We start from the raw sequence: 16,467 nt of genomic DNA, 5'->3' as shown, positions 1-16,467 counted from the left end.
CCAACATTGTTCAGGTTTTCTATTACAATATCCAAATCTTCACGGTTATCTGCTACGTCGCATTTGAGACAGGTCTGGAAGAGTGCTAGTAAAGCTATCTTTAGTGGTGGAAATTATTGTTCTGGCTAATCTGTAGCATGTTGTAGACTGAGTGATCCTATCTAGAAGTACAGTGTATGACACAAGGCAATGGTCTGAAACTGCATCGCTCTGGGGTGATATTTCGATGTCAATAATATTGAGTCAGAGTGACAGAATTAAGTCTAATGTGTGCTTACGAGTATGCGTGGGCCCTAACACGTTTTGTCTAATACAGAGAGAATTTAGAACATCCATAAATGCACGTCCTAATGCATCTTTTGGGTTATCCACATGGATATTAAAATCACCAACGATAAAAGCATTATCTACAGTGACTGTAGGCTCAGACAGGAAATCTGCTATTTCTTTAAGAAAATCTGTGTGGTGGCCCGGAGTCCTGTAGATGGTAGCTAAAATGAACGAAAGTTGTTTGTTGTTACCATAGACTGTAAAAAAAAGATGGACAACGCCTGTTCGCTCCCTTCCATTGGTGAAAAGTGAAGCTGCCAGTGTCCCGATATGACACTGACATCTTGGGTCTTAAATCAGCGCAGTAGCGTTTTCGGGACCAGTCATGCGCAGTAGTGAGCAGGAAGTGAAGCCGTGAAATCAAAACCCCGCCCTCGCTCTCGCAGAATGCGCATATCACACGATATCACAGCTGTCAATCATGACGTGACACCACCGTTTTTATATCATTAAATAACTAACTAAACACAAACTTATTTTAAAAACAAACATTTGAATTTACATCAGTGTGATACTTTGTAGTGAAAACTACAATAAATGACAGAAACCAGGTTCAGAAAAAAGATAATTGAAGTGTAATACATTTTTTTAGTTGGTCTCAAGTCCCATTGAATAACATGGGGAGGTGGGGTTTATGACCTATACTGGGACCAGTCACTGGGGGGCGATCGAGATGTTTTGGCTTCACTTTTCAGGGCTTGTGTGGCACGCTTGGTTGTTACGATCATTTATTTCCATATTTAACAGTATTATTTCAAACAAATTAAATTTTAGTTTGGATTTATGGTTTACTTTAAATATTTTGTTGTATATTGTAGCTACACCACCCCCTCTCCCCTTTAATCGATGTTCGTGTGTATAAAAATAGTCTTGTGGGGTGGATTCGTTTAAACTGATGTAATCGTCTGCTTTAAGCCAGGTCTCTGTTAAACAGAGTGCATCTAAGTTTTGGTCTGTAGTTATTTCTTGAAAATAGGTTCTTTATTGGTAAGCAATCTAATGTTAAGAAGGCCGAATTTTAACATTTGAGTTTCATCTGTCAATGTATTTGTGTTCTAATTTTATGTTAATAAGATTTGTACGAGACGAGGTAAACGGTGCTCTGTATTTATTTGTTCAAGGAACAGACACAGTCGAAATGTGTTGGTTTTCTGGTAAAAAAGGCTCTAAGTGCTGGGATATATGTGATCTTGACATATCAAGGCACCTAACAGACGGATGGGTAAGCCGATCTGTCTGTTTCCTGGCCTGGGCCCTGGATAGTCAGACAATATGAAAATTAAGACTATTGGTCAGATTTCTAGACAGTATAGCACTTCCTTCCGGAGACGGATGGAGGCCATCTCTCTTTAGCAGGTCAGGTCTTCCCCAGAAATGCTTCCAATTGTCTATAAACCCTACGTTATGTTGAGGGCACCACTTTGACATCCAGCCATGAGGAGACACTAATCTACTATAAGTTTCATCACCCCGGTAGGTGGGGAGGGGACCAGAGCAAATTACATTGTCTGACATTGTTTTTGCAATTTCACACACCTCTTTAATAGTATCTTTGGTGATCTCCGACTGGCGGAGCCTTGTGTCATTCGTGTCAGCGTGAATAACAATCTTAGAAAACTTACGTTTAGCATTAGCCAGCACTTTAAGTTTGGATCTAATGTCAGACGCTCTGGCTCCCGGTATACATTCGACTATGGTGGCTGGTTTCTCAATGTTAACGTTCCTGAGTATAGAATCTCCAATAACCAGGGCACTTTTAAGAGATGTCTCAGCCGGTGTATTGCTGAGTGGAGAAAATCTGTTAGATATTACTACAGTAGAGTTAGTTGAGCACCGTATGTGACTATGCCGCCTGACAGTCCCCCAGTTAGTCAGCTGCCTTGACTCTGAAGTCGGAACCGAGCCATGTGTATTAGGTTTAACAATAGGCGCACCCGAAACAGTGTTTGTAACATTAACATTAGCGGTCTTTCTATGGTCAACTAGCGTTCGGATGCGCACTTCTAGTTCTGCAACCTTAGCACATGTAAAACCCTCTATGCTGACGAAAGAAGCTAAACTGTACATGTGGCAAGTAGTGCAGGTTACAATAAGAAGCGGAGTCTTATTGTTTTCATGCTAGGCGATGGCGTCTCTGTTCACCCGAATGCGGTACATGAAGCTGCATCGTGTGCTCGATCGCTGCAATTAAATTCGCCTGCGAACGTCTGGGGCCAGGGTGATGTGAGGCACGCTGGATCTGCGAAGGCCGGGCAGCACCTACTTCACAAATTTATTTGATTTCAGTGATACCTTTCATTTATGCTGTGATTTTGGCAAGGTGTTACAACATAAAATTGTAAAATTGTAATGCTGCGTCCTTTCAATGCTCGAGGATTACGACAATGGTTTGCGTTTATTGGCTGACCGCATTTAGCTTACGAACTAACAATTGGATGCCAATTATCATTAATTTGAGGATCAGCATTAAGGAAGTGATTTGCATTGACTATTTATGGTTAAAAATGGGCATGTATAGGGCGGGATATGAGGCAGATTCACGTACGCATCACATTTCATGTGATGTTTCATGAGTTTATTTTATTTTATTATTTTTATTTCCCTTGTTTTTATTCTTATTTTTAACTGTTTTATACTTTTACTCCTGTTTTATTCTTTTTCACACATTTAATTAAAATCACATTTATTTTCTTTTAATTCATATTTTAAATTCATGTATCTTTGAATTTTTGTTTTCTCATTTCTATGTAAAGCACTTTGAATGACCTCTGTGAATGAAATGTGCTATACAAATAAACTTGCCTTGCGTACACTATTTTTGGCGTTTTTGTGTATGTAGACTTTTAGTAAGGTTTTATAAATGAGGCCCCTGGAAATGAAAAGTAGATTCATTTGAGACAAGTCAAGCCATGGGTTTAGAATCACATTGAATAATAATTTCATACCCAAGATATAAACCATGCTACATTGAACAAAACCTAACTAAAGTGTTAACACACATTGATATCACATACACTTGAATAGTTAATGAAATCTAACATTGCTTTAGTGTTACTTTTAATACTCTGCTGGTGGTTCCCATATAAACACTGAGTGTTAATTTATCACGAGGACTTTACTGTGTGATGGCGGTTTTATACTGCAAGTGTAAGCAGTGGTTACCAGCATAGCTGATGGTCACCAGCATACGAGCACCAAAATAAAACATATGCTGGTATGCCGATAACCAGCAGCTAAACCAAACCAGCATGGTAATGCTGGTATGCTGTTTTTTAGCAGGGTTGTAACTGAACTCCGTAGGACAGATAGGGTTGGTGACCACTGCTTACACTCTCCCTCTTATTTGCATAATATGCTCTCATTATTTCATCATGTGGATTGTTGTGGAAATGTCAGGAGTGCATTTCCTGTATTTATAAAATGAACATTTTATGACACATGTGCAATGTACATTTCCTTCTGATAGGTTTGACTGTGAAGAGATTTGGCAGGAGTTTGAAAAAGCTGTTGTCAGGAGATCATCCTGCAATATAAGAGTGAAAGACTACAAAAGAATGTTCCGTGCCACAGCTCAGATTTTACCATGTGATCAGGTAATGGTTAATTCCAAGAACAATCAGTTGTTTACACACAAAAAACGTAGCTGTGTTTAGACTTTAAACTTAGAACATGTTTAATATCAAGCTCGCTGCGTAGGGCGTTTGTAGCACGGCCAGCTACGCAATGCTCGTTCCCGTTATTTCAGGGAACCAGGGTTACGTGAGTAACCTTATCATTCCCTTTCAATACGGTTCACTAAACATTGCGCAGTCTCATAAAGCCGTGCATACACAACGGACTAAGTGCCTTACCGGGGAGACACTGCATGTGGCCCTATATCCGGCAAATTCACAGCTTTAAAGCAAAAGTGTAAGCACCATATAAAATGTTAACGCGCAAACGGTGCGGTTTTAAATGCACCAGGAAGCACATAACATAGCAAAAGATGGCGAGATCACCGAGCGCGCCGCGGGTGTGTGAGAATTAAGTAAGTCCAGAGTCACGTTAGTGAGCTCGCTGAGCACACCCACTCTGGTGTTAAACGTGCTTCCCGAGCGTCATAAAACTAAACACATTGTGACAGAGCGCACAAAAATATTTTAGGGCAGTCCAGCCGAGGCGCGACTTAACCCTTTTTCTCCCAGACAGTCTGTTCTCTGCTGCCGACGCAGCTATGCTGCGAATAAGGCCAGAGCTGGCAGAGCAGTTTGTCTTGGTGGTTTGATGTCAGACTTTAACCCGTCTATGCAGAGGAGAAGTCTGCCGTGAGGCCCGCGGTATTGCCGTTGAGTAAAAGGGCAGAAAAACTGGGGTATATAATAGATGTACCAATATTCACTTCACTGATATAGGATGGGACTGAATAAAGGGAGGTGTTCGGGCCTCAGCATATTGTCAAACAAATTCACTCTGCCTCTGATTCCATCTAACCTAGAGAGAAATGTCAGGGCAAAACAAGCATTGCGAGCTCTAATGGAGTGAGACAGACCCAGACCGGTTAGGCTCTATAATAAAGTGTTCTTAGTGCTCCAATAACGGCGTGCTCGCCCTATCGAGCCGACGAAAGAGATTGCGCCGCTCCACGAGGGGAGGGGCGTGAAGCTCTGTGATCGCTGAACAATAGATGGCTGCACTAGAGGCAAGGAGCCCGTAAAACCATGTGCTAACTCTAATAAGCCGCTGAAAAGACCTCACGGTTGAGGAGGGAGGAGCGAGGTACTCCGCGAGCGTAGAGCATGAGTGGCTGTGTTGTGACAGAGAACAGGGGCCGAACCCGCCCGTGTTTGCTTGTCTTATGCATCTATCTAAGTCCCACGGCTTCGCCGCTTGTTCATCTCAACGAGAGAGGAACAGCAGGGGGGAGCATGTAACACAGATAGAACAGCCATGCATCGTATGAGCGTTTTCCAAACGGTGACGCACTCTGAGGGAAATTCATAGGAGCATGCCAGCCCACCGAGCTGCTGAAAGAGATCTCGCCGCTGAGTGTGGGAGGAGCGAGGGACTCTGTGAGTGTAAAGCATGAACGGTTGCCTTGTGACAGAACACAGGGGGGGGATCAGCCCGTGTGTGCTTGTCTATGCATCTATCTTAGTCTCACGGCTCGCCGTTTGCTCATCTCAGCGAGAGAGGAACAGTAGGGGTAGCACGTAACATAGATAGAACAGCCGTGCAAATGAGAGTGGTTTCGGCGTGGGAGGTCCCAGACTGGCGACACAATATAAATAGCTTTATATTAAAAATATTGATCTTACCGGACGGCCGCAGGGGAGACCTCTTCAGGTATGTGTCCGCTGCACAGGGCTCGTACCACGGCAAGCGAAGGCTATCTTCGGTTCTCATCCGGAAAGCGGCAGGGGAAGACGCTAGGCCTGGATTCCGCTGCAGGGCTTGTGTCGATGGCGAGTAAGGCTTCTTCTATGGGGCGGCAGTGGCCTAGTGGTTCATGTAGGTTGTCTACAAATCGGAAGGTTGTAGTCAATCCCCAGCTCCACCTGACCAAGTGTCAAGGTGTTCTTGAGCAAGACACCTAACCCCAGCTTGCATGGCTGACACCGCCGTCGGTGTATGAATGTGTGAGTGAATGTGAGGCAAAATTGTAAAGCGCTTTGGATGGCCATTGGTCTATGAAAGCGCTATATAAATGCAGTCCATTTACCATTTACCATTCTTCTTCGGAGCAGCGAGAGGTTCGCGCTGAAGGAGAATGCGAGTGAGTTCATGGCGCTCTCTCCCGGACTATATAGGGAGTAGTCCGCCCCTTTTGCGGGCTCGAATGCCATAGGTCTGTAATTTTTACAGACGTTAACCAATAGGCTTCAAAGACTGAGTAAACAGGAGTTTCCCCCATAGCGGCAGCAACTAACGCAATGCGAAGTGAACCGTATTGAAAGGGAACTACTTTGACAAACCCGGTTTCCCATGAAAAGGCCAATCATGACAATAGGCATTCTTATGAAGTGTGAAAGCCCACATGAACCCTAAGTTGCAACCAAATTTATTTAAGTATGGCACTTGTCTAAGTCTTATTTGGTGCTCCAGCTGAAAAAAACATAAAATCCATGTCAATTGAACTGATTCCTCGCCAGCCATTTTTGAAAAGTTGCCCGCCAGTATTGTTTGTGATTTTCACAAAAGTTACACAAAATGCCTTCCAGGAAAATTTTCTTCTAAAAATATATAAACATACAAATAAATTAAATGAAAGAACAGACCTTCTGCTTTCAAACAAACAATAAAAAAAATCTCTCTCTCTCTCCCCCCCAAAAATGTTTTGATTTCATCCACAATTGAAACATGAATTTGTGATCACTTTCAGGCATGCAAACTGAAGCCAAAATGGGTCACATATGTGATTCGTGCTGATCCGAAGAGAAAATATATATATATGGGGTGGGGGTTCAGCATGGCCAAACCACTGACTTTACTATTGTACATATCATGCGCAGAAGCATCTTGTCAGAGCCCCGTGGGTGAATGTAGCCCCTATGTGTTTATTAAACATGTATAGACTTTACCCGCCACTTATAGGCTACGTGAGCGCTATACACTAAACCAATCACAACCAACGTTAGAGCATTTATTCATTCAGTCTCTCCCTTTGAATCGACACTTGAGAAGCAGCATCAAGTTCAGATCTTGCTGACGTTATTGTATCTAACAGGATAGGACACTCATTGGAGAGAACTGAACAAAACTGAATTAGTTATCCCGCCACTTTGGTAGTAAAATAGTATTGCGAAGTCCTAACACTCGATGAGCATAATTTTTTTAAATATAACAACCAAGTATTTTCTATTTTATTTTATTGTTGTGTTTATACAAAACTTAATAAGGATATGTATATCAGTTATTGTAAATGTTATCTTTTCATTACGTTATGATAATATTAAATGACGACTGTTTAATAGTATGATAATGTATGCCAGTAATGTGTGCATGGATTAAACACAACGGATTTCCATCAATTGCAAAATTCCTAAATTCACTTTTTCATAAAGACGACGTGTATTCCCCTTCCTAAGTGTGATGTGATCAAAGCCTGTAGTGGAGCAAAAGCACGTTCTTCTCTCCACTGTAAGAGTTCTGTAATCACTTTTCTCCGGATCCACTCCGGATTTTCTGACAGTAGCGTAGGGCTGGGCGATAACCGGGGGATTCTCATGCGTGTTTCCTCAATAAAGTCGGTTCCTTGATTAGAAGTTAATTGCCATCAGCTGCTTTCAGATGGAGCGGCATTTACTACACAGAGCCGTATTTCACTGACAAGCTGGGCCATATCGCATTAATTATCTCAGGCAATACGTCCTCAATAATTAATGCGAAATTGTCCCGATCAATTATAGGTCAGGGTCAATAGGAGAGCCGCCTTTACCGCAAAGTATCAAAAAATACATCCAGTCATAAATAGCTGTCTGCTTATCAATCTGTTGCAATGCAATAAATACAAGGGCAAATCATTCTTTATCATTCACCAGTCAAATTTGTAACTGAGACGATATGACAAAAACAGGATTTATACCCCGTTTACACGAAGGAAAGACGCAGATATTTTTCCCTGCGGTTTGGCCTGTCATTTACACGAAAACCGCGTTTTTATTACAGAGAACGATTATTTCTAAAATCTCCGGCCAAAGTGGATATTTCTGATTACCCCGGTTATGTGTTGCCGTGTCAACTGGGAGAAACGGGGTTTTAGGTTCTTAAACGTCACATTTTGTGCCAGAAAATGTTTAACGTCATGAGAGCGCCCTTACAGTTTGTCTGGCTACTGATCAATCAGGTTTATCATGGATGCTGTTAAGGTGCTAATAATTTTTACGTTTGTGCAAACGCTTGTGGTCTGTTTGCATTTGCAACAACTGCTCTACGATATGGAGGAGCAGAGGCGAAGGAGTGCCCGGAGGTCAGCATTTTTACTGCAACTTTCCCTTCCAAGACGTAGGTGCTTTGCCTGGCAACGTCACCGCCGCCGGTTTTGGATCCGACCTGGGCGAACCGCGGTCTGGTGGGAAAACTTCGAGAAAGAAGTCGTCCTCCCGGAGGAATGGCACGAGAACTTTCGAATGTCACGGTCATCTCTATTGGCCCTTTCAGAGTTACTGCGTCCCACCATAGAAGGTCAGACTACTGTTATGCGGTCGCCAGTCAGTGTATTGAAAAAAGTTGCCCTCACCCTGTATTATTTGGCTGATGAAGGTAGACTTCGTAAAACGGCAAACGCATTCGGTCTGTCTAGATCGGCTGTTTCAATAATTATCAGAAAGGTTTTATAGAGCGATTACTGTCCACTTGGGTCCTAAATATATAACACTGCCAAAAACCGAAGAGGCTGTCCAGCGACTTGTGCAGGGATTTGAAGAAGCTCATGATCTCCCTCAGTGCCTAGGTGCTGTGGATGGGACCCATGTAGAGATAAAGCAACCCGCAGCCAATTCAACTGATTATATCAATAGGAAAGGGAGATTTACCTTAAACATTCAAGCCACCTGCGATTATAAATATGCCTTCATGGACGTGGTAGTATAATGGCCTGGGAGCGTGCACGACGGCCGTATTTTTGCCAACTCCACACTTAACACGTCCTTGAAAGACCGAAGCATCCCTCCCTGTCAAAGGCAAATCAATGAAGATGAAGAGGCCATACCAGTTTACATACTAGGCGACCCTGCATATCCACTGCTCCCATATCTTATGAAAGAATATGTTAATGGGGGAAGCACTGCCCAGGAGCAGTACTTTGGACTGTGTTTGTGCCGAGCACGGATGGTGATAGATTGTGCTTTTGGGAGACTAAAAGCCCGGTTCGGAGCCCTGAGAAGGGCCATGGACATTAATCTGGCTGATCTTCCCTTTGTAATTTATGCTTGTTTTGTGCTGCACAATTACTGTGAGGCTTCAAAGGACAAGCCAGACACACAACCAGCTACCAGAGGAGACTGCATGACATCAGAAGGAAAGAGAGAGTCCTCACTCAATTCCTGGATCCATAAAAGTGACACTCTGTTCTCCATTGTGTGTGGTATCAGACAGTATGACAACTCTAAGTTTAAAGTTATTATTTTCATAGTTCTCAATATTTTGCTTCTGTTTATCACAGACCTAAAAACTGTGTGCTTCTTACATGCCAGTACAGGCAGTATATTTTGGCTACATTTGAAAGTGTTCAGCATTTAAATTTACAACATGTTAAAACAAAATGATTACCGTTTTCTGTTACTTACATTTGTAAACATGTACAGTCACTTGGATGTAATGTATTGACATTGCCAAGTGTAAATGTTAGTTGTTTGGTATAATGCCATTCTCAACATAAAGAATGAGATATTCTTAATTACCTTTGTGAACCCTTACTATAATAGGTTGATCTGGTTTGACCCATGTTGAATAAACACAGACACATGCATTTTTCAGGCATTTTACTTCTGTTATTTCATTAATACAGAAAATCAGACAAACATAGTAGTGCAAATAACTGCCACCTGTAGTGCAAATTGGCAAATAATAAACAAAGGCATATTTCAAGTAAACTTAGACTTCAAGAGGAATACAGAAAAATAGTGCATATAAATGCATATAAAAATCGCATTCACACAATAGGCACTTTTCAAGTAAAAAAATAAAATGCTTTTCACGTAAAAAACACTTCAAGAGGCCTTAACTTAAGGCTACCTATGTAGAACCCTTTTTAAACTCTTGGTACAAAAATATTGGAACTGTTCAGGGTAACATTTAACACTAAGTCCCCAAAAAACAGTACCAATTGGCAAAAACAAAAACACAATTGCACATCAATTGAAACTTTTTATATATCAATATCGCTAATCTTCCTTAAGGGCTTGGGTATATGAAAACTGAGCCTGCATGGCATCAACAGGTGTGTGTGTGTGTGTGTGTGTGTGTGTGTGTGTGTGTGTGTGTGTGTGTGTGTGTGTGTGTGTGTGTGTGTGTGTGTGTCAAATCAGTTATGTTGATGGTGCTGAGTGGCACTGCATTGTGTGGTCTGTTGTCAGCTGATGAGGTGAGTGGGAATGAATGCTGAATTGGTGCTGAATTTGGGAAATAGGAGTGTGTGTGAACTGGTGGAGTGTGTGCATATACAGTTCCATAAGAACCTCTTCCCTCAAATGGGATATTGTAATTTGGTGGCGTCTGCACAACTTGACGCAGGAGAGCAAACCCATCTGCAATTGATGATGTTAGCCTATCCAGGGTATTTGTTATTTTAGAGAAGTTCTCAGATGCCTGCTTTTCTGAGGTCTCAATAATTTCCACGAGTTTCATCTTCACATTTTTGTCATCCTCAATGGCATTCAACCAGTGGGCCTCAGCGGGTAGCTTCCTCTTTAACCGTTCATGCCGGTGTCCCTTCAGTTTAGCCTTTACAGAGTAGACAAAAACAAAATGTATTAAAACATGCCCATCCACAGAAGTAAACCTATCCAAAAATAATTACATTTGATATGAAATTGTTTTATTTCTGTCCTTACAATTAATTATTCAATAATAAGAAAATTATAAATAATAACCGGAAAAGGTGTAGGCTGAAGTCAATGCTTATTATGCCTACTCTTTATATACATCAAATGAAAGTCACTTCCCCTGGACTTGATCGGTTCAAAATAACACAAGACATTCTCCAAAAAAGACACATCAATAATCTGGGAAATAAACATTTCATACAACAATACAATACATTACATACTCAGATATTTCATATTAACTTGTATGGTTTATCAACACCTTGTTTTTAAACATTCTCTTGAATTAATTTTAATTAAGTAATTTATTTCCTTATCACAGTTATTCTATAAATTTACAGCTTTGACAGATAAACTTTTTAAATGAGTTCTTGCCCTTATTTTATTAAACACAAATAGGGGTGGTTTCCCGGACAGAAATTATTTTAAGGATGAATTATTCTGATGAAGTATTATCTTGAATTTGACGGATACATGTACACAATCACAAACAAAGCCAACAATATATAGACAACAGTGATATGAGAACAAATACATACCTGACGCAGGTCTCTCCTCTGCTTTACTGTGGGGGTAATGTTCACACTGCCATCAACTTCTAGAACCTCTGCTTCAGACTCGGCGTCCACCAAGGACGAAGAAGTTTTGGCGGAGGAAGGAGCGACGGAATCCTCCAGTTCGTCGGTCTCGATGCTGGAGGCGATGGTTGTAGTGGCTGGGGAACCACCCCAAACCTGCTCGCACAGTTCAAAGTAGAGGAGCACCACTCTTCCGTGGCCGCTCCTTCGTCCAGTGTCCACTGAATTTCTGTATTTTCCTCTTATTGCCTTAAGTTTCGTTGTCAGATGGGCTCGCGTTATCTCCTCCTTCACATGAGGAAAGTCCTGGTTGGTCTCGGACGGGTATTGCTCCAGGAATCGGGCCAACAAGTCGACATATTTGGACTGGCAAGATTCCCAGTCGACATTGTCTTGGGCTTTACTAGCCTTGTAGTCTAACGCTACACGAAGGAGTAACTCAACTTCGCTGTCTGTCCACACAAACGAACCTCGCGCCATGTTTGCTGTTGTGAAAGGAACAGGAAGTCGCTCGTGTTCTTCGTTGGTGTCGATTCGGACGATTTTGATTGGCTTGCATGGCTGTATTCCCCTTCCTACACTGCCTCCCACAGGTTTGGCATAGTTATTATGGCGCTCGACGGCGTATTTATGCGGGTTGATGTAAATGGAAAGTTTTTTTGAAAACGATGTTGTGTGCACAATGTTATTAATGATGTCAATCATACAGTTGATGGTACCCATTGACTTCCATAATAGGAAAAAGACATTTTATTGAAGTAAATGAGCAGCTGTGTACTTAACATCATTTATCAAAATATCTTGTTTTGTGTATATCACAATAAATAAACTCATGCCGGTTAAGAACATAAACAGGGCCTGTGTGATCACTAAAGCACAATAAAAAACATGTAAAGCTATCTTACCTTGAAATAAAATTTGACACCGACTACTGAAAATCTAATGAATGAAAAAGACAAAAAATAATATATTATGCACAAACGTTAAAAACAACATTGCAGTATAGTGCTTAGTATAATGTGTTTCAAATAAGTAAATTCAACTTACATTATTTGTATAGTATATATCAGTACAGGGACATGCACAAGTTTGGGCACCCCTGGTAAAAAATTCTGTTAATGTAAACATTTAAGCGAGGGGAAGATGAAATGATCTCCAAAAGGCATAAAGTTAAACATGAAACGCACATGATTACCACTGTATGTAGTCCAGTGCTGGCATCGTCTGAAGTCCTTGCAAGGGTCGATGTCATCTTTCTATTTGTGTTAGGTCATCTGACAGAGAGGCAGGATCTAGACTGCAGCTCACATAATTGCAAGTAGAAATAGAAAAGCAAATTGAGAAAATTTGCATGACTGCTGTTCATAGCTTTTTAGGTAGTGGATAGTTGTGATTATTAAGTTATTTATAACCTGAGGCAAAGGTTAGTGAATGCAATTATGTGTATGCTAGACTTAGAGCTGTTGCGTTTGGTCGATAGAATCGGCGGTGTCAATTTCAACGTCGATAATTAGTCAACATAAATATTGTGTCATCACGACAAAAATATAGCCTTTTCCCCTTTGACATGGCAGATTTAAATGCAGATTAACATTCACAATGAGAAATATCTGCAAACTGGACTGAAGAAGAAATCAGGGGGCTCGTCACTATCAGCTATAAACATTCACCAGCATAACAAAACAGCGTGTAACGCAGTGCTTCCCAATCCTGGTCCTCGAGCACCCCCTCCCAAAAACTTATTTAAAACACCTGATTCAACTTATCAGCCTCCTTCCAAAATGGTAAACATGTCTCCCTAACAAGCTGATGAGTTAAATAAGGAGACATCTAAAACTTTTTGGGAGGGGGTGCTCGAGGACCAGGATTGGGAAGCACTGGTGTAACGCACTCCTTTATGATCTTTTTTTTTTCATAAACAAAAAATACACATGTGGTTTCTCGAGAGAGAAATCACGGATATGCAAACTACAGATACTACAAAAAAACCTACCAAGTGCAAGACTTTAAATATGTCATGTCTTTATGGCATGTGTGTGAAAGCACAAACAAATCCAGAAAACTATTGGCAGCGTGAATTAACCAAAATCAAATAATCCCGAACAACTCCCGGATGTGTACTCTGTATTTTTTCCATAATATGTGTGTGAAAAGGGCTACAGACATTAACCATTCATTGAAAGCAAGTTGTCCATTGAACCTTAAATGTCCTTGTCAGTATCGGGAAAGCGGTCCTGAAACAAATATCCTTGTCGTAAGAGATGTACGGCGTACTGTCTCGACTAAACATATGGAGTCCTTCTTTAGGATCTCTGACTGCCGCACTCTGATGTTGTTCACCTGGCGTGTAACACAACAACCCAAATTGTCTTCATTATCCCAGGCACCTGCACAGAAACATTGAGAACACCAAAAACACTTAGGGTTAAAGTCAAATAATAAAAATGTCTGTAACAGCTAGTTAAAAACAACTTACAGCAAATGATGTTGTGATCTGTTTTGCAAAGACATAAAACATAACAATTGAATATTACAGATTTACATAAATGATGTCCAGTTACAACCACTAAAATGTCTTGAGGTGTCTGTCAGTGAAATACTTACACAGCAGTGCCAATGACCTGTTAACACACAAGAAGAGAGGAAACATATATGAGGGAAATATTAGCTAAGGAAAAAGGCAAGAAATGTATTCAGTCATTTCCAGCCCTTGATGTGTTTAAAATCCACAGTATGGCAAATGACTATGATATGAAACACCTGTTCATTAAATCACTGTACATTTCATACATCTGACATACAATAACGTAAATCAGATTGCACTGTGCATAACAAAATGGTTATCAAAGAATCTGAACTAACTTACATAATGTCAATGTAAACATCTCTTGTTTGTTTTGTTTTTAAATTTGCTGCCATTGTAAGCACTCAAACTATCATACAGATAGATCATAATAATACACTTTATACAGTAACTAAAACTGCCAGAGGGGCATCATACATAAATATATATAGAGACAAAAATCATATTATTCACACTCACTAAATGTGTTTAAAATGACAATTTACCTCAGACAAGATATTTGCAAAAGCTTTTCTAACAAACGGGACAAAACAATTAACCATAATATTATGTTGATCATTTAAACATCAAACAAACACTCATAATGAAATGAAACAACCAAAATTACTATGTTATTGAACTCAATTATATAATCATCGATAATCATCCTCATATTTTTCCTAAAATTTAAATGACCTCAGAATACTTCCAACTGCTGTTCAGAAAAGCAATGGCCATCTGCCTATTAAGTTCATCGTATATATAGCAACAAAAACACAATACTGAACAAGTGAAAGGTATTTAGATTGATTTCAAGTACCATGTTTTTGTCATAGCATAAAAATTTGACGAGAAATGACCTTTCTGTCTTAACGTTAACATTACCTCTAGTCGGTCAGACTATACATAACAACAAGCTGACACATATTGTTTTACAGAAACATTTTAGAACAACAAAAAATAATGGAAATTATAATCTCTATTAAATAATACACAAACATTTTAGCAAAAATGCCTCAAATTTGAATAGCGCTGCTAGTACTACAAACGTTATGACTTTATTTGCTGTGCTGTAGTAGACGGAGTGCCTTATACTAACTTTTAAGACTTTTAACTCTTTCACCGCCAGCGTTTTTTTTTTAAGTTTGCCAGACAGCGCCAGCGTTTTTCATGATTTTCACCAAAGTTTAATGCCTTCCAGAAAATGTTCTTCTTTAAATATATATAAACATACAATATACCAAATGAAAGAACAGACCCTCTGCTTTCAAAAAAAAAAACTGTTTCATCCTACCTTCAGTGGTTCTTTTGTAATCAGCTTTTGAATATGGGTAGGTTTCTGCAAAAACACCACATTTTGAGCAAAAAGCAGAGATAATTCCATTTTTGTGACGGACTTTTCATAGAGATCCCATTCAGAGCGATCTTTAAAACAGACACGGACATGCAGCCGCTTGCCATAGGGCGGGTGTAGGCAAGTTCGGTCCTACAGAGCCGCAGTCCTGCATTGTTTAGTTCCAACCCTAATCAAACACACCTGAACAAGCTAATCAATGTCTTTAGGATTTAGACATCAGGTTAGATTATCAGTGCTTAGGCTAAAATATGCAGGACTCCGGCTATCTAGGACTGAACTTGCCTACCCCTGCCATAGGGCAATACTTCCGGGTTTAAAAAGTTGCGGAAGGGATAATAGCGGTATTGCGGAAAGACGGAAAATCTCGTCATTGGCGGGGAAGCGTTTTCTCTTAATTGACGAGATATCTCGTCAATGGTGGTGAAAGAGTTAATATAAGATTTTTGTCGAAAACTTACCTGAACCACGTACGTCTGCGAAGTCAGCTCCCGCACTTTTTCCTTGTTCATGGCAAGACGAGACTGGAGTGGCTTCTCTGGGTTAAGGAATATATCGCCATCTGTTGGTTTGGCATGCTCATGACAATGCTTCATACCCTGGTTTTGCGTGTTCGAGTTGACGTGGAATTGTCTTTTTTTTTTACGAAGGAGGGGAACACAAAACAATGATACGTGTAAAACAAGCCAATAATCCCTTATTTTTCCTCACTTTTCCGAGTTTTTCTTACTTGAGTATTAACGGCGGCTGGCAACCAGCGTATGTACATTACTGCCCCCTCCTGCTTCGGAATAATGGAACTTAGCAGCTGTGTGTCATTAAAAGCAAAGAAAGCGCTGCTATTTTATTTATTTTTACTTGTATATTATATTAAAACATTTACATTTACTTAACGGATTCCATTTTTCTTCACTTATTATCATTTACTTAGTTCTTGTACGTACTTGATACACCCATGATGTCGCCTTTGCTCTGGTGGGTTGCAAAGGGAGGAGGAACTCGAGAGAAGCGCGGCATCGGCCTCCGGTATAGTTATCCGACCCAAAGCCGACGTAACAGACAAGCTTGATGAGCGGGAAATACCTTTGACTTGATTTGGCCGATGCCTGGCCGATACTTATT

The 16,467-nt window shown here is 40.5% G+C and overlaps 1 protein-coding gene and 2 long non-coding RNA genes across 3 annotated transcripts in view; 1 reads left to right on the top strand and 2 right to left on the bottom strand.

Annotated features, from left to right (window-relative positions):
- The window catches only part of LOC135777772 (ADP-ribosyl cyclase/cyclic ADP-ribose hydrolase 1), a 232,216-nt gene that overhangs the window by 80,188 nt on the left and 135,561 nt on the right, over window positions 1-16,467 (top strand). The window contains exon 4 of the mRNA XM_065288005.1: window positions 3,797-3,923. Within this exon, the coding sequence (XP_065144077.1) occupies window positions 3,797-3,923 (127 nt within the window). The remainder of the gene's footprint in view (window positions 1-3,796; window positions 3,924-16,467) is intronic.
- On the bottom strand, window positions 12,130-13,242 carry LOC135777789 (uncharacterized). The gene is made up of 3 exons (XR_010544338.2): window positions 12,616-13,242; window positions 12,476-12,527; window positions 12,130-12,367 (listed from the first exon to the last, which is right to left on the bottom strand). It is a non-coding gene; the product is annotated as an uncharacterized lncRNA (long non-coding RNA).
- On the bottom strand, window positions 13,398-15,958 carry LOC135777788 (uncharacterized). Its single transcript, XR_010544337.2, has 5 exons — window positions 15,807-15,958; window positions 14,688-14,733; window positions 14,033-14,049; window positions 13,905-13,922; window positions 13,398-13,815 (listed from the first exon to the last, which is right to left on the bottom strand). It is a non-coding gene; the product is annotated as an uncharacterized lncRNA (long non-coding RNA).

Source organism: Paramisgurnus dabryanus, chromosome 22, assembly GCF_030506205.2.
Source record: "Paramisgurnus dabryanus chromosome 22, PD_genome_1.1, whole genome shotgun sequence".
Taxonomy (NCBI): Eukaryota; Metazoa; Chordata; class Actinopteri; order Cypriniformes; family Cobitidae; genus Paramisgurnus; species Paramisgurnus dabryanus.
This window is presented reverse-complemented; position numbering and strand designations above follow the sequence as displayed.